This window comes from Bos grunniens, chromosome 20 (genome assembly GCF_055505025.1).
Source record: "Bos grunniens cultivar Pamir isolate PY7600 chromosome 20, Bosgru_T2T1.0, whole genome shotgun sequence".
NCBI classification, from domain to species: Eukaryota; Metazoa; Chordata; class Mammalia; order Artiodactyla; family Bovidae; genus Bos; species Bos grunniens.
This window is the reverse complement of record NC_141184.1, coordinates 47,656,888-47,675,138: the sequence shown is the minus strand read 5'-3', so window position 1 is coordinate 47,675,138 and position 18,251 is coordinate 47,656,888. Positions and strand designations below refer to the sequence as shown.

Here is an 18,251-nt window from a genome sequence, read left to right as displayed (position 1 = left end):
TATTAAAACATGATACAGATGAACTTATTTACAGCACAAAAAAACAGTTTCACAGCCATAGAAAACAAACTTATGAGAAACAGGGAAAGGGATAAGTTAGGGGTTCAGGATTAACAGATACACACTACTATATATAATGGCTTCCCAGGTGGCGCTAATGGTAAAGAACCTGCTGGCCAATGCAGAAGATATAGGAAATGCAGGTTTGATCTCTAGGTCAGGACGATCCCCCGGAATGCTGCTGCTGCTGCTAAGTCACTTCAGTCGTGTCTGACTCTATGCGATCCCCTGGAATAGGGCATGGCAAACGACTCCAGTGTTCTTGCCTGGAGAAGCCCAAGGACAGAGGAGCCTGGCAGGCTACAGTCCACGGGGTCACACAGGGTCAGACACAACTGAAGCGACTTAGCATGTACTACAATATATAAAATAGATAAACAAGGTCCTGTGTGTGCCAAGGGACTTCCTGGTGGCTCAGATGGTAAAGAATACGCCTGCAATGCAGGAGACCCAGGTTCAATCTCTGGGTTGGGAAGATCCCCTAAAGAAAGGAAACAGATAAACAAGGTCCTACTATATACCATAGAGAACTAAATTCATTATCTTGTAATAACCTATACTGGAAAAGAATCTGGAAAATTGTGTATATATACATACATATATATATATATGTATATGTATAACATAACTGCTTTGCTGTACTCCAGAAACACAACATTGTAAATTAACTATACTTTAATAAAGAAAAAAACACAAACTCTCCTTGTGTCTAACATCCGACTCTGTGGTGTCTAGAAACCTGAAACAGATCTGCCCATGAAGCAGAATTAATTTTCAAGGTGAAAATTAATCCACCTTGAAATTTCCCTTTGAAGTCACTTTGAATACTCCCCCCTGAGTTTAAACATCATTGAATAAATGAACGTATGAGCTATAGAGAAAACGGAAAAAGGTATTTGTGAAGCCCCTACACTATGCAGGATGCCGTGAAGCTATCTAGGCTATTAGACCTAACTGTCTAATTAATAAATATGAGGGCACTCAGTTCATCAGGACCAAGGAGGACTGATGAGAGGAGAGTATAAGGTGTGCAGGAGTGATGAGGAGGGAGTGTGAGCCCCACACAGTGGTCTGGTGGGGACTGCACTTGGCAACTGAGTCCGGGAGGAGGACCGAGAGCCTTTATTTTGGGCCAGGTGTTACAGCCTACCTGGAAGCTGGGGCTCCTCCATCACAGAGTCCTAGGCTCACCCAGGGCAAGTTTCACGTGGGCCATTTCCACGGCAACATCAGCAGATTCTGAAACCCTAAACTCACACAAAGACCAAATAGTTTTTCTGAACCTTCCAGTCATGCTCCCTGTATTCAGGTTCTTGATGGTTTCTTAGAAATGCTTCATGGAGAGTAAATGGTCTAAATCCCAACTTTTGCTGAGCCTGAAAAATAGGTGCCTTCAAGAAAGGGCACAGCTATTGCCCAGTTTTCTCAGTTTCTTCCAATGCAAACAGAGAAGGGCATTGAAGTGTGTGTGTGTGTGTGTGTGTGTGTGCGAGAGAGAGAGAGAGAAGTATTGATTGCTAGTTGATTTATATTGGAAGGAGGATGAGGGGTGTCCTTGAGCGAGAGCATTAGGGTTTACTTCTATTTTAGAGTCAATTTAATATTGTCTTTGGATTAATTTACTTTAGAATAATTTGTATAAAGGGTATGACTTTTATGTACAAGTTAACTCCAGGCTTCATCCCAGGAGTGATTAACCATCTTTGAAACTCACAGGATTATTAATTAGTTATAGCGAATCCTAAATAGCAATCTAAATCTCAAGTTGATCTCTTGGCTCTTAAAGTATTCATACTGAAGTAAGACTTAAGAGGGTATGTGAATTAGCATAAGGAATGTGAGATAATTTTAAGTAGTGGCATTCATGGTGTGAGAGGTTTGATTGGGAGGATTGTATAGGACTCGCTGTCCTTGAATGAATGATGTTTAAGAATCTGACAAGCCCAGGACTTTGATACCTGTTTTCCAGACCTAAACCCCTTTGTCCCTGCCTCTTCTGGCTATAAGGAGGACTTTGTCACTGGATTTGACCACAAAGATGGGCGTTCATGCACCTTGGATTGGGCCTTTTATGTGAGCATGATCATGTGGCCAGAGCAGAGCGTGGGGTTTCTGCCACATAGAAACTGGGGATTGAATTGTAACTCTCAGTGGAATTTATCCCTTTCATTGTTCTACTACCTGGTAGTGGCATTCTGGTGGAGGGAAAGTCTAACTGCACCCACTCAGAACCACTGGAGAGTCAGCTTCTGGTTGTTCTGTTATGCTGTGTTAGTCGCTTGTGTCTGACTCTGATCCTGTGATCCTGTGGACTGTAGCCCACCAGGCTCCTCTGTCCATGGAATTCTCCAGGCAAGAATACTGGAGTGGGGAGCCATTCCTTTCTCCATGGGATCTTCCTGACCCAGGTATCGAACCTGTGTCTCCTGCATTGCAAGCAGATTCTTTACCATCTGAGCTACCAAGGCAGCCCTGAGCTTCTGGTATCCATCCAAAAAGAACCAGAAGTTTGCTGAATGACCAAAGGGTCTTAGGGCCAATTTACAGCAGGGCAAGTAGCCCTCAATGGCAGCTCTGGGGACATGCAGTTGTCTAAGAAGTCTCATATGGGAATACAGGCTTCCTGAGGAGGGGGACCCTGGGCTCCTCCATATCTGTGCAGTGAGTGATGCAGTAAGCCTCCATCAGCAGGATCTCTTGAAGCCTAGGAGAGCCTCAGTGAGGGGCCACAGAGCAGTGGTCTCCCTGAACAGATGCTGTGGGTATGTTGGAGCTGTGTCTTAGGCTTCTGCTTCATTAGATGACACTTTCCGAGCAGCTGAAGATGCAGATGCCTTGTGATGCTCTAGCAAAATGCCTGACACAGAGCTGTGGGAATGGGGGCAGTAGCGCATAGGGCCTGAGGACTGTGGCTTTTAATCCAGACACTCTAACAAGTATTAGTAGAAGGGGAATAGAAAAAAAAATTCACTCCTCAGCCTATATGTTTTCGTGTCTGATTTCCCTCTAGATTCCTGTCCTTCTCTCCCATGACATAAAAATAGAAGCTGTCACCCAATTGCTGACTCAGAAGAGAGATGATGGGGTTACAGGACTAGAGGAAGAAGAGAAAAGCAGGTGTTTTTCATGAGGTCATGCAGAATGCCATCTTCCATGGTTTTAGGAACTCTTCCTGTAACTCTGTGGCCTACAGGGGACTTGTGCATGACTTGTGCTGATGGACTAATCCTGAATCTAATCTTGGCTAAAGGAAGTGCGTCACATGGTCCTGAGTCTCCAGAGCTGTCTCTGAGAGGAAATAGAGGAAAATCTCCACTGGCTCATGTCTGCTTTAATATTTTCTTCCTTCAATTTAAGGCCTTGCTTCCAGTGGCAGACTTTATTTTGGGGGGCTCCAAAATCACTGCAGATAGTGACTGCAGCCATGAAATTAAAAGATGCTTACTCCTTGGAAGGAAAGTTATGACCAACTTAGACAACATATTAAAAAGCAGAGACATTACTTTGCCAACAAAGGTCTGTCTAGTCAAGACTGATTTTTCCAGTGGTCAGGTATGGATGTGAGAGTTGGACTATAGTGAAAGCTGAACACTGAAGAATTGATGTTTTTGAACTGTGGTGTTGGAGAAGACTTTTGAGAGTCCCCTGGACTGCAAGGAGATCCAACCAGTCCTTCCTAAAGGAGATCAGTCCTGAGTGTTCATTGGAAGGACTGATGTTGAAGCTGAAACTCCAGTACTTTGGCCACCTGATGCAAAGAACTGACTCATTTGAAAAGACCTTGATGCTGGGTAAGGTTGAAGGTGGGAGGAAAAGGGGATGACAGAGGACGAGATCGTTGAATGGCATCACCGACTCAATGGACATGGGTTTGGGTGGACTCTGGGAGTTGGTGATGGACAGGGAGGTCTGGTGTGCTGCAGTCCATGAGGTCGCAAAGAGTTGAACACGACTGAGCAACTGAACTGAACTGAACTTCCAAATACTCTGGGAGATGAGTCCTTAAGTGATTATCACCGATCTGCACTTTTGTATGGGTAAATTTCATCTACTTTCTTCTGAGTAGGTTTTGTCTATGAGACATCATGAAGACAGCTAAGGAGTAGAAGGGTCGCATGGGAGTAAGGGCAGGATTGGCATTGGGGGTATTAGAGCGTACTGACTTCTAAATTTTCCTGGGTGTCTCTGAGTTCTGCTGTGAAATGACTCCTGGATGGCAAGTATTCTCCAATAAACTCTAAATTGAAAAAAAAAGTTCATATTCATTTTTTCACCCTATATTTACTATCAGCTATGTCTGGACCAGTCAACAAAGCACTGCTCCAGACTCTAGGGGTATAAGACAGAGACAATGGTGACATGGATTAGGGCAGCAGATAGGAAAAGGAGTACGTCAAGGCTGTATATTATCACCCTGCTTATTTAACTTATATGCAGAGTACATCATGAGAAACACTGGACTGGAAGAAACACAAGCTGTAATCAAGATTGCCGGGAGAAATATGAATAACCTCAGACATGCAGATGACACCACCCTTATGGCAGAAAGTGAAGAGGAACTAAAAAGCCTCTTGATGAAAGTGAAAGAGGAGAGTGAAAAAGTTGGCTTAAAGCTCAACACTCAGAAAACGAAGATCATGGCATCCGGTCCCATCACTTCATGGGAAATAGATGGGGAAACAGTGGAAACAGTGGCAGACTTTATTTTTTGGGGCTCCAAAATCACTGCAGATGGTGATTGCAGCCATGAAATTAAAAGACGCTTACTCCTTGGAAGGAAAGTTATGACCAACCTAGATAGCATATTCAAAAGCAGAGACATTACTTTGCCAACAGAGGTCCATCTAGTCAAGGCTATGGTTTTTCCTGTGGTCATGTATGGATGTGAGAGTTGGACTGTGAAGAAGGCTGAGCGCCGAAGAATTGATGCTTTTGAACTGTGGTGTTGGAGAAGCCTCTTGAGAGTCCCTTGGACTGCAAGGAGATCCAACCAGTCCATTCTGAAGGAGATCAGCCCTGGGATTTCTTTGGAGGGAATGATGCTGAAGCTGAAACTCTAGTACTTTGGCTACCTCATGTGAAGAGTTGACTCATTGGAAAAGACTCTGATGCTGGGAGGGATTGGGAGCAGGAGGAGAAGGGGACGACAGAGGATGAGATGGCTGGATGGCATCACTGACTCGATGGACGTGAGTCTGAGTGATCTCCAGGAGTTGGTGATGGACAGGGAGGCCTGGTGTGCTGGGATTCATGGGGTCGCGAAGAGTCGGACACGACTGAGCAACTGAACTGAACTGAGAGATGGAGAGAAGCAGGTTAATTTAGGTCATATTCAGAGGTAGAAATGAAGAACCCTGGATATGAAGGAAAGAGATGAATGAAGACTGATGCTTAAGGTTTGGATTTGAACCACTGAATATATGGTAGTGTTATTTACAGAGATGAGGGATAGGATTGCAGTGGTGGTAAAATAAAGAGTTCTAGTTTTGTCCTGTTAATTTTGAGATGTCTGTTAGACATTCAAGAGAAGATGGCAAGCAGGCTTGTCTTAGCTCGGGCTGCTATAATAGCATAAACTGGATGAGTGAAGTACCAAACATTTATTTCTCATGGTTACAAAAGCTGAGGAGTCTAAGAAGAAAGTGCTGGCAGATCCAATGTCTGGTGAGAGCTTTGCCTTGTGGTTTGCACTTAGCTGTCTTCTCATTGTATCCTCACATGGCAGAGAAGAGGAAAAGCCCTTATGTCTCATCTTGTAAGTGCACTAATTACATAAATGAGAGCTGTAGCTTCTTGGCCTAATCACCTCCTAGAGGTTCCACCTCCAAATACTATCACACTGGGGTTAGAATTTCAACATATGGATTTGGAAGGCAAGGGCAGACACATTTAACCCATAATAAGGTTTTTGGAATGAAAGTAAGGCTGAAATCCAGGGTGAAGTTCATAACCAGGGATGTGAATTTGTGAGTCATTTCCATGTAGTGGGCTTCCCTGGTAGCTCAGCTGGTAAAGAATCTGCTTGCAATGCAGGAGACCCCAGTTCGATTCTTAATACCATGGGATTGTAGCTAGAGAAGAAAGAAGAGGCAGGGTTGAACTCTAAGGTTTTGCAGCCTGTAGAGATGGCTTGGAGCTGGTAAAGGAGACTGTGGAGGTATGGTTACTGAAGTAGGAGGCTGACCAGCAGTCTGTGCTTTATGGAGGCCAAGAAAGGGGAGGGTTTCAAGGAGGGAGTACTTACCTTGAACACTTCTGAAAATCAGGTAAGATGAGAACGGAGACATGCCCCTGGATGAGGTGACCAGTGATCAGGATAGGACCAGGTGCAGGGGAGCAGAGATGAGGAAGCCAGATTGGGGTTGGCTAAAAGGAGTCTGGGAGGTGAGAAAGTGGAGGCAGTGAAAGGAGATAACTCCTCCCCCCAAAGTCTTTTCTGTGTTACAGGAGGAGAGGCATGTTGGGCTATAGGAACAGGATGGAATTTGAAGTCAGAAGACTTGAATCCTAGGGCTGAGACTCATCAGCTGGATGATCTTGAATAAATACCGTTCCACGTCTCAGTGTCAGTTTCTTCATTGGCAACGTGGGTTTGACAATACTGCCTGCTCCATGGAGTTTTGTTTTGCTCTTGGTCTTTAAAGATTAAATATTAATATTTAAAGGGCCTTTTGCCCTTGATCCCAAGAAACTGAGCATAGCTCACCTAGCCAACAGATTTACCTGAAGGGAGATAGAGGCCACTCATCTACTCATATTGTAAGAATCAAGATTGAGTCACTCTCATAGAATGTCTCTCCCATTTGATCATGAAGACTTATCAAAATCCATTAAAACAGACATTGCATTAAAACTCAAAGTAACCACTCATTCACTTTTTTTTTTTTTCATTTAGTCAACACACAGTAATTAAAAACCTATGATGGCCCAAACAGTGGGCTTACTGCAGGGGACCAAACCAAGTCTCTGCCACACAGGGTTCACATTATAGCGTGTGAAGGCAGACAAGAAATAAGTCCACATACATACTAGACAGTGATAAATGCTATGGGGAAAAAGCAGGGGAAGTGAGATTGAGGAGCTATTTTCCACAGGTGGCTATAGAAGGCCCCCCTAGTTGGAGGGCATTTAAGCAGAGACCTGCAGACAGAGAGGGATGGACCAGGAGGACACAGGAGCATCGCTGGCAGAGGACACAGGGAGTGTCAAGGTCCAGAGCACAGAATGTACCCGGGGTGTTGTCTGCTATGGGATTGACTTTTCCTTAGGAATCCACTCCAGACATCCTTGATGTTTTATTGTCCCTCTGAGTTTCAAATTTCATAAACTGCTCTTTAGAAAAAGAAAGCGAAGTCTGGTAAAGTGAAGGTTTTTAATGGTTGACTACACAATTGCCATTCCTTCCATATTTGGCCCTTTGGAGTTTGCCATTCAGGACGACAATATTTCCCCTTCCCTGGTAACCTCCAGATTTCCTCTTCCCATCCTATCACAAGTCCCTCCAGTCCCATTTGCGCATCACAAAATTCCCACACCCCTCCTGATGCATAAGGCAATTCTCAGGTGGCGGTGGGCAGGCCTTTGGTTATATCAGTACGTAAAAGAAAGTCTGAGCTTCCCTGGCAGCTCAGTGGTAAAAAAATCCGCCTTCCAATGCAGGAGATGCAGGTTCGATCCCTGGGTTGGGAATATCCCCTGGAGAAGGAAATAGCAGCCCACTCCAGTATTCTTGCCTGGGGAATCCCATGAACAGAGGAGGCTGGCAGGCTACAGTCCACGACATCACCAAAGAGTTGGATATAACTTAATGACTCAGCAACAACAATAAAAAAAAGTCTCTGATGCTAACATATGAAGGACGTGGGCTGTGGTGTTCATGCAAGTTCTAGGCACTTCCCTCCCCTCCTTCCTACAGTGCAGTCTTCATTGTAAACTCCGAGGCTGTTGTCTTATTTCCCAGAATGACTAAATGAGAGGGAAGTAGTAGAGGGTTGGAAGCGGGCACAAGTCAAAAGCACCCTGTAAGGCAGTTTCTCTTCTGGGAGATGCTTACAACTGCAAACTTTTCCGTCTTCTTACCTGTGTCTCACAGAAACAGCACAGATGGCTTTCGTTATCTCCATGCTGTCCAATTCCCAGAACTTTCGAATCTCTTGAATGCCCAGCCTTCCATTTCACCAACAGAGAAACATCCCAACCCTATACTAAAACATAGTATAGTCAATTCTACATTTTGCTTTGTGTCTGGATGCAGGGCTCTGTACCACAGGAGAAAATGACACAGTTGTGCAGATTGAAAAAAACACGAATCTCTGTCTATCTGTCTGTCTAAACTATTATTCCAACTTGGACACTGTCGAGAGTGAATGGATACTGTGAGAAATCACATCCGGACAACAGGTGTAAACCAGGACTCTCTTGAACACAGAGCGGGCAATGGTCAACCTACTTGTAAACAAGTTTGCACAACCAAAGAAAAGGGAAGGAGGAGCAGATCAAGAATGATTCCAAATATTGTGTGATGTCACTTCATGCGGAATCTAAAAATGCCACAGATGAATTTATTTACAAAACAGAAGTAGACTCATGGGCAAAGAAAACAAACTTATGATTCCCAAAGGGGATGCCAGGTGGAAGATAATTTTTTTTTTAAAGGATAATTCCAAACCTTCCAGACCTGTGTTGAACCCATCTATACTTAGTAGGCATCTTTTATCCCATTTCATAGAGAAAATCAAGGCTACCAAGCTCACTTCCCTGTGCTCTGACCCATATAAACTTGCCATATACCCAAGTTCACCGTCTCCTCCTCTCCTCTCGTTTAGGACAAACCTCCACTCACATGTGAACCCCATTCCTTCCAGGACCTACTGCCAGCTTCCCCTCTCTTTCCTGTAATCTTCAATCTCTTCTTCTGTTTTTCATCACCTAAAAGCAAACTCTAATCCTAAAAATCTCTTTCTTGATATTATGACCGCCTCATCCTGTAATCTAATTTCATTCCTACTCTTCTAATCAAACCCTTTGAAGTGCTATCTGCATGTGATGTCTCCTCTTCTTTGTGTCCCATCCATACAGGCTTGAACAATTTCTGTCTCCCTCTGAGCTAGTCTCATCAAGGTCAGTTTTATGGAGAATTCCCTAGTGGTCCAGTGGTTAGCACTTGACGCTTTCACTGCTGGAGCCCCAGGTTCAATCCCTGGTTGGGGAACTAAGATCCTGCAACATGTGCAGCATGGCCAAAAGAAAAAAACATTAGTTTTATCCCAGTGGTCAAAACCACTGGATGACCTTTATCCTTCACTGCTCTAGATGCCTTTAGCACTGTTGAGCCCTCCTGATGAACACTGACGACTCCCTCATTCTCCATGAAGCAAGATGTCCTGGTTCTCTTGGTGACTCTGTGAGACTGCTCACTTGCAGTCTCCTCCACAGTCAGCTGTCACTAGCCCATTACCTGGACTAACACCATATGAAGATACAGAACATCTGGCTGTTTCTACTTCCTGCGATGGCACCAGACACACGGGGTCAAGGGCAGGTGGACAGAGAAGGGGCTCAGAAAAGCTGGTGATGCTCTTTATTCCTGACTTGAAAACCCTCAGTGCTCTGGATCTGGAGGAGTCATGTGGCTGAGGGATCTTTTTAGCACTTAGTTTTTTTTCAAGTCTCACCCAACTGCGGGGTGAAGGTAGGAAGGAGTCGGCCACATGTGTAACTTGTGCAAGAGGGAGGCCAAACGCAGCACTCAATTGTTCTTGGGGAAGCAGAGTTCAACAATTTAAAATCAACTTTTGTTCTCAGATAGCCAAAAATAGTTTCCTGTGGCTTCTTTTATTTCTTTCACTAGGGTTACCAGAACTCAGCTTTGTGTTAGAAATGCAAGTTTAGCAGAAACATCTTCCCCTAATGAGGCCTGGTGCCTGTCGGTATTATGTCTGAGTCCCTGGGGCTGTTCAGTGGGTGATTTTCCAGTTGTTGCGAAGCCCATAGGCATCTTGCGGACATATTAAATGGCCATACCCCCCACCCTGGGACTCAGCATAGAGCTTCCATGTGGGGCTTGACTCTACACGGAGCCTTGTGGGGAGCAGCTTACCACTCAGAGCTGGCTGTATGAACCCCCTGTCTCTTGGTCGGTGGCCTGATGGAGCCTTGATTCTGAGTGAAGCTAAATTCTTTATAGTACCAGCATCTCCCACTCTTTTTATGAACTTGTTGCTGCTGTATTCTGTCCTCACCTGACATGGAACAATGGACTGGTTCAAAATTGAGAAAGGAGTTCATCAAGGTTGTACGTTGCCACTCTGCTTATATAATTTGTAAGAAAATCTGGCCATTGGAAGCAGAGGATTCACCAGTTGTGGGAAGGTTGCAAGAATTCCCATTATGGCTACAGACCAGAGTCATCTTTGTGTGGTCTGTGTTACTGAAAGGCCTCCAGAAAAGTTCATTTGTTCAAGGCATCATGGACTGCAAGAGCTGACAGGGGCCTCAGAGATCCACCAGCCCAGGGTGCTCAGTCTTTTTAAATTTTGAAAGAGCCTGACCTCCATCATTGTATCAAGTCCTGTTATTTCAAAATGTTTTACATTCCTTCAATGTTAAGCTCTTCATTGCTGACAGCAAAACATGAAATGAGAACCAAGCGAAACATGAAGGTCTTGTAAAGATAAATTCGTTATACCACCAGCATCCCCCACCCCTTTTACTAACTTGCTGCCACTGCCTTCAGTCCTCACCCTCTCCAGAGACAGATCTTGAGGCCTTCATGTCCTCTTTCTTCCTGGGCTCTTAGGCCATCTCCAGTGACCCATGCTTCAAAGTCAAGCTCCAGTGCCCAAAATGGTTCTTGGTCCCCTCATGTTCATCATATATGGCCTTTTGTTCTACCCAAGGCCCTTCTAATGGGATGCTGTTCCTTGCTGACAAACTAGTGTGGCAGAGTAAACTTCTTTTATTTATTTGGAGGAGGTCTTTCTTTTTCTTAACTGAGGTAGAATATCATGTAGGTTACAGGTGTACAAAAACAGTGATTCATAATTTTTAAAGGTTATCCTTCATTTATTGTTGTTGTTTAGTTGCTAAGTCATGTCTGACTCTTTGTGTCCCTATGGATTGTAGCCCGTCAGGTTCCTCTCTCCATGGGATTCTCCAGGCAAGAATACTAGCACAGGTTGCCAAATCCTTCTCCAGGGGATCTTCCCGACCCAGGGATCCAACCCAGGTCTCCTGCAGCTCCTGCATTATGGGCAGATTCTTTACCACCGAGCCACCAGGGAAGCCCCATACTTCATTTATAGTTATTATAAAATATCAGCTATATCCTGCCATATATCCTTGTAGCTTATCTATGTTATACATTGTAGTTTACACCTCTTAACCCCTTAGCCTTCTCTTGTCCTTTCTGCCTTCTGTCTCCCCACTGGTAACCATTAGTTTGTTCCCTGTATCTGTGTTTGTCTCTGTTTTGTTATACTCATTCATTTGCTTTATTGTTTGGAGTCCACATATATGATAGTGTATGGCATTTGTCTTTGTCTGAATTATTTTATTAAGCAAATGCCCTCCAGGTCCCTCCATGTTGTTGCAAATGGCAAAACATCATGGGTGTCCTTGTGCAGGCATCCAAAAACAGAGAGCTGCCACACCCCTTCTCTCAGTCATTCCTGTTTTGGCCACTACATAAGGTCTATGGCACTTCGACACAACACAACACCGCGTAACACAACCCAGGGCAACGCAGGAGAGAAAACTTCAATTCACTGAGAAATAGTTTTTCGTCCACAGCAAATTGAGAGGTCAAAACAGAAATCAAGTTGAGTTCTAAAAAAATGTAGAAAATTATCATTTATGTACATGTGAATTTGTGAAGTTAGAGTTGTATACTAACTCAGTAAAATGTGGATTTATCAAAAGAACTCAGAAGAATCTCATGGAAACAAAACTTAGGAAGTACATCTGGGTTTCATGGGACTAAGAAAGCCAATGGGCAGCAACTTACGGTCTGTCTTTCTGACTGTCCCTCATAATCAGCTTTTCTCTGGGACCCGGTGCCAATCCTCTCTCTGCAAAGACCTAGAAAGAGGCAAACAGCTTCCTCTCCTGACTCATGGTCCCTCCAAACCTTTGAGGACATGGCTGGAGCTCACTAAGGTGCCATCTCCACATGACTTACTGGTCTGAGATCACCACCAATCATTTCATTCTTAATGCTTCTAGGATGAAAGTTTTGAGAAGGAATCAGCTTTGACACTCTTTTCTCTGGGGTCCACACTCCTTAGACGAGAAACCCACCCTGCCCCAGTCATGGTGGGGTGGGGGTCAAAGGGAAGGTGGTCATGTAAATGAGACATGGCTGCTCAAGCCAGTCACATCATCAAAGATGTTTGGCTTGGACAGTTCCAGAGAAGCCCAGTTTCTAATGCACCCTTACTAAAATTACTGCTATACTTGTCTTATACTCCTCTCAATATTTTTATATTTTATTTCAGTTTTTGGCTTTGCCAAATGGGATCTTAGTTCCCTGAACAGGGATTGAACCCATGCCCCCTGCAATGGAAGTGCAGAGTCAACCACTGAACCACCAGGGAAGTCCCAACTCCTCTCTATTGTAACTTCCTTGGACACAGGGGCTCTAATTCATTTCTGTGAATGACATCTTTTCTGCGCCTTTCCCATTTGGAAGAGTTCAATGAATATTTGTTGAGTGAATGTCCATCTCTAAATTCATTTTCTGTTCTCCACATCTTCATTCCTCAGAGAACAGTGTTCAGGTTAACATCTGAACAGAATAATTCAGATGTTGCCGGGGCATAGCAGGTGAATGCCAGTCAAAATGACTAGATAGTTAGATCTGAGTGACTATAGGTGGGTTACATAGGTGGGTTTCCTGATCAGACACTATAAACATCCTTAGAGTCACGATGTTTATCATGGGGCTTTCCATAACAAGTGAGCATGATAATTTCTCATCATTCTAGAGCCAACTTCACCACTACAGAAATTGGCTGGAGACTTCATTCAATCTTTGAAGAACTTATGTGATAGATTAGAACTAATTTAAAGAAGAGGAGCAAGTGGTGATCTATAGGGAGATAATTCCTAGTCTCTTTTTGACACTTTGCATGATTTTTCTAAATTAAATGCTCGAAGTTTACTGGCAATCAATGGCACCCCACTCCAGTACTCTTGCCTGGAAAATCCCATGGACGGAGTAGCCTGGTAGGCTGCAGTCCATGGGGTCGCTAAGAGTCGGACAAGACTCAGCAACTTCACTTTCGCTTTTCACTTTCATGCATTGGAGGAGGAAATGGCAACCCACTCCAGTGTTCTTGCCTGGAGAATCCCAGGGACGGCGAGGCCTGGTGGGGTGCCGTTTATGGGGTCTCACAGAGTCGGACACGACTGAAGTGACTTAGCAGCAGTAGCAGCAGCAGCTTGAAGTAAAGAAATTCAAACATTTCGTGATTCTTTGTGCACTAATTAAAAGGGCTCTATTTAAATGGCAGAGCTATCCTGATGCCAAAGATGACAAATCAGAATCAAAATTTTGAACCTGGAGGGAATTTACAGATCATTTAACCAATCTTTGCATTTTATAGGAGAGAAAATGGAAGCCGTGAGACATCTAGAGGTAGAACTACCACTCCCACCAACCTGGCCCAAGGTCTGCAGCCCCAGGAAAATCAGCTTGACTATGGAGAAGTGGGGGATACTGGAGATTATGAACATGGATGACATACGGTGTCTTCAGTAGTTCAGATCAGTTTAGTTTAGTTGCTCAGTCGTGTCTGACTCTTCGTGACCCAATGGATTGCAGAACATCAGCTTCCCCGTGTCCTTCACCATTTCCCGGAATTTTCTCAAACTCATGTTCATCGAGTCAGTGGTGCCAACCAACCATCTCATCCTCTGTCATCCCCTTCTCCTCCTGCCTTCAATCTTTCCCAGCATCCAGGTCTTTTCCAATGAGTCAGTTCTTTGCATCAAGTGGCCAAAGTACTGGAGCTTCAGCTTCAGCATCACTCCTTCCAATGAACATTTAGGACTCATTTCCCTTAGGATTGACTGGTTTGAACTCCTTGAAGTCCAAGAGACTCTCAAGAGTCTTCTCCAACACCACAGTTCAAAAGCATCAAAGCTTCCCTGGTGGCTCAGATGGTAAAGAATTTGCCTACAATGCAGGAGACCTGGGTTCGATCCCTGGGTTGGGAAGATCTCCTAGAGAAGGGAATGGCTACCCACTCCAGTATTCTTGCCTGGAGATCCTGTGGACAGAGGAGCCTGCCAGACTACAGTCCATGTGGTCGCAGAGTCGAACATGACTGAGCGACTGACACTTTCACTTTCTTTCAGCTTTCTTTGTGGTCCAAATCTCACATCCATACATGACTACTGGGAAAACCATAGCTTTGACTAGATGGACCTTTGTCGGCAAAGTAATGTCTCTGCTTTTTAATACGTTGCATAGGTTGGTCATAGCTTTCCTTCCAAGGAGCAAGCGTCTTTTAATTTCATGGCTGCAGTCACCATCTGCAGTGGTTCTGGAGCCCAAGAAAATAAAGTCTGTCACTGTTTCCATTGTTTCCCCATCTATTTTCCATGAAGTGATGGGATTGGATACCATGAATTTAGTTTTTTGAATGTTGAGTTTTAAGCCAACTTTTTCACTCTCTTTCACTATCATCAAGAGGCTCTTTAGTTCCTCTTCGCTTTCTGCCATAAGGGTGGTGTCATCTGCATGTCTGAGGTTATTGATATTTCTCCCGGCAATCTTGATTCCAGCTTGTGCTTCATCCAGCCCAGCATTTCTCATACTCTGCATAGAAGTTAAGTAAGCAGGGTGACAATATATAGCCTGACATACTCCTTTCCCTATTTGGAACCAGTCCGTTGTTTCATATCTGGTTATAACTGCTGCTTCTTGATCTGCATACAGATTTCTCAGGAGGCAGGTGAGGTAGTCTGGTATTCCCATCTCTTGAATAATTTTCCACAGTTTGTTGTGATCCACACAGTCAAAGGCTTTGGCATAATCAACAAAGCAGAAGTAGATATTTTTCCAGAACTCTCTTTCTTTGTCTATGATCCAACAGATGTTGGCAATTTGATCTCTGGTTCCTCTGCCTTTTCTAAATCCAACTTGAACATCTGGAAGTTCTCAGTTCATGTGCTACTGAAGTCTCATTTGGAGAATTTTGAGCATTAATTTACTAGCGTGTGAGATGAGTCCAATTGTGTGGTAGCTGAACATTCTTTGACATTGCCTTTCTTTGAGATTGAAGTGAAAACTGACATTTTCCAGTTCTGTGGCCACTGCTGAGTTTTCCAAATTTGCTGGCATGTTGAGTGCAGCACTTTCACAGCATCATCTTTTTCAATTTGAAATAGCCCAACTGGAATTCCATTACCTCCACTAGCTTCATTCATAGTGATGCTTCCTAAAGCCCATTTGACTTTGCATTCCAGGATGTCTGGCTCTAGGTGAGTGATCACGCCATCATGGTTATCTAGGTCATTAAGATCTTTTTTGTATAGTTCTTCTGTGTAGTCTTGCCACTTTTCTTAATATCTTCTGCTTCTGTTAGGTCCATACTGTTTCCGTCCTTTATTGTTCCCATCTTTGCATGAAATGTTCCCTTGGTATCTCTAATTTTCTTGAAGAGATCTCTAGTCTTGCCCATTCTGTTGTTTTCCTCTATTTCTTTGCACTGATCACTGAGGAAGGCTTTCTTATCTCTCCTTGCTCTTCTTTGGAACTCTGCATTCAAATGGGTATATTTTTCCTTATCTCCTTTGCCTTTCACTTCTTTTCTCAGCTATTTGTAAAGCTTCCTCAGACAACCATTTTGCCTTTTTGCATTTTTTTTCTTGGGGATGGTCTTGATCACTGCCCCCTGTCCAAACCTCCATCCATAGTTCTTCAGGCACTCCATCATATCTAATCCCTTGAATCTGTCACTTCCACTGTATAATCATAAGGGATTTGATTTACCTGATTTTTTCCCCCATTTTCTTCAATTTAAGTCTGCATTTTGCAATAAGGAGTTCATGATCTGAGCCACAAGTCAGGTCCTGGTCTTGTTTTTGTCTTCAATAGTACATATGGCTAAGCCCATGGAAGGAAAATGAGACGGCCCTCCATCCTGAAGGAAAGAGAAAAGATGGCTCACTCTCAGGAGTGTGTGTCTAGCCACAGTTGTTCCAAACTGGTCAGAGAAGACCCTGGGCCTGGCTGGGGTCCTGGGTATAACAAGACTGCCCAGTGAGTTCTTACCACAAGCCAGACACCATGCTCAACACTCAGTCCTCAGGGGCTGGAATAACCACACAACCCACCTATGGGATCGGCATCATTACCAAAGACTCTGATGCTGGGAGGGATTGGGGGCAGGAGGAAAAGGGGACGACAGAGGATGAGGTGGCTGGATGGCATCACCGACTGGATGGACGTGAGTTTGAGTGAACTCCGGGAGATGGTGATGGATAGGGAGGCCTAGCGTGCTGCGATTCATGGGGTCGCAAAGAGTCGGACACGACTGAGCGACTGAGCTGAACTGAACAGGAGTGGAGACAGAAGTTGAGACAATTAAGACATTTGTTCAAAGTCACGGACCAAGGTCACCTAATAATATCTGAACCGTGATTTGCCCTCAGGTCTCTTAAGGAACCAAGCTTCTGTCCTTAACCAGGGATGGCATTTGAGTAGAGGCTCCCTGGGGACACTGGTGACAGTCTCGGGGTCCCTGGGCAATCTTGCTCTGCACTGCTTGTGCATTTACATTTCTGTGGTTACCTGAGCCTGCCAGGAGAAAGTCTGCATGCCTGGCTCAGCCTGGCCTTGCAACCCCAGGCACAGCTACACCTCCAGCTCTTCCTAGGACACAGTCAGCCTGGGGCGGGACCCTTCTCTGTGCTAACACTCACATTCCTCGTGGATAGCATTTCCATTTGTTTAGAATTCGAAAGTGAGAATGGTAAAGCTGGAAGGGCCTTAGAGATTTGGTCCAATCTCCATTTCCAGAAGGAAGTAACACGCTCAGTTTGTGTTTAATTCTTATTCATCTGCCGGTGTCTATGCACCAGGTCAGCACTGGGGATTCAGCAATAAGCTGGCGCTCACTCTGGCACCTTAAAGTCGTGTTCGGTAAGGTCCTACCTCCACCAGGAATGCTTCCCCCTCCATTCTCCATTTCTCATCAGCGCCCGCACGCACAGTCAACTCCAGCGCAGAACTCGCCGCGCAGGGCGGGCGACTCGTGCTCTCTCCGTACCGAGTCTGCCGGGGCGCTCTGGCCCCGCCGCGTGTCTGCACCGTGCACCCCGGCGCCAGGCGGAGCGTGATGGGGCGCAACAGCTGCGGGCTGCCTGCGGCTCTCCCCGCCCCGGCCCAGCCCCCGCGCTGGTTGGGGGCGGCGCCCCCCGGTCCCGCTCCGGGTCCCGGCCGGGGGCGGGGAGGGGCCGAAGCAGGTAGCTCAGACGCCACCGGGGTGTTGCAGCGGGATGGGGCGCCTCGGGGCCCGCCGCCTCGTCCTGCTCGCCGCCTTCCTGGGGCTCTGCGGGGCTCGCAGGGCGCTTGGAGGTAGGCGCCCCCAACTTCCCCACTTCCCCTCCCCGTCCCTTCCCCGGCCGGCCGCGCGCGGAGCCCGCTAGAGGCGGTGGGGAGCGGGGCGGAGGGTGCGGGCTGGAGCCCCCTGTGATCCGAGGGCCCCGGGAGACCCCGCGGCCCGGCCAGTCCCGCAGCGAGCGCGACTTGGACTCTCAGGCGGGGCCTTGGGAGCCGGGCAGCCCCGGGAGGAGACCGCTCGGCCCTGCGCAGTGGCTGCGTCGTCTCCGCAGAAAACTTCCGACTTCCCGCCCCGCGCGGCCCGGCCCCTCCGGTCCCGGCGAGTTCGCGAGCTCCGGGGGCGGGCCCTGCGCCTCGGGTCTGGGCTTTGGGGCCGGACTCTCGGCGGCACTCGGAGGAGTAGACGGAAGGCTTCCTGCTGTCCTGTCTTCTCAGGCTTTCCAGCCCTCCCCTACCCAGGCCCTTCCTTGACTGCTCGTGACCCTCAAGAGGCCTTGAACTGCTCGCCGAGTTTCTTTTGTGGGTGGCTGCCCTCTCGTTCCCTAAGTTCCCGCACACGTCCGCAGACATTTTCTGGACCCCGTTCGCTGGAGGTGCTTTACATTTCCTTGGCGGCTTTCAG

At 46.0% G+C, this 18,251-nt stretch overlaps 1 protein-coding gene across 1 annotated transcript in view; it reads left to right on the top strand.

Moving 5' to 3' along the window:
• The first annotated feature begins 17,415 nt into the window (after positions 1-17,415).
• Positions 17,416-18,251, top strand: part of LOC147350351 (chondroitin sulfate proteoglycan 4-like) — a 74,457-nt gene continuing 73,621 nt past the window's right edge. Inside the window, exon 1 of the mRNA XM_086362585.1 lies at positions 17,416-17,644. Within this exon, the coding sequence (XP_086218711.1) occupies positions 17,566-17,644 (79 nt within the window). The 5' untranslated portion in view covers positions 17,416-17,565. The remainder of the gene's footprint in view (positions 17,645-18,251) is intronic.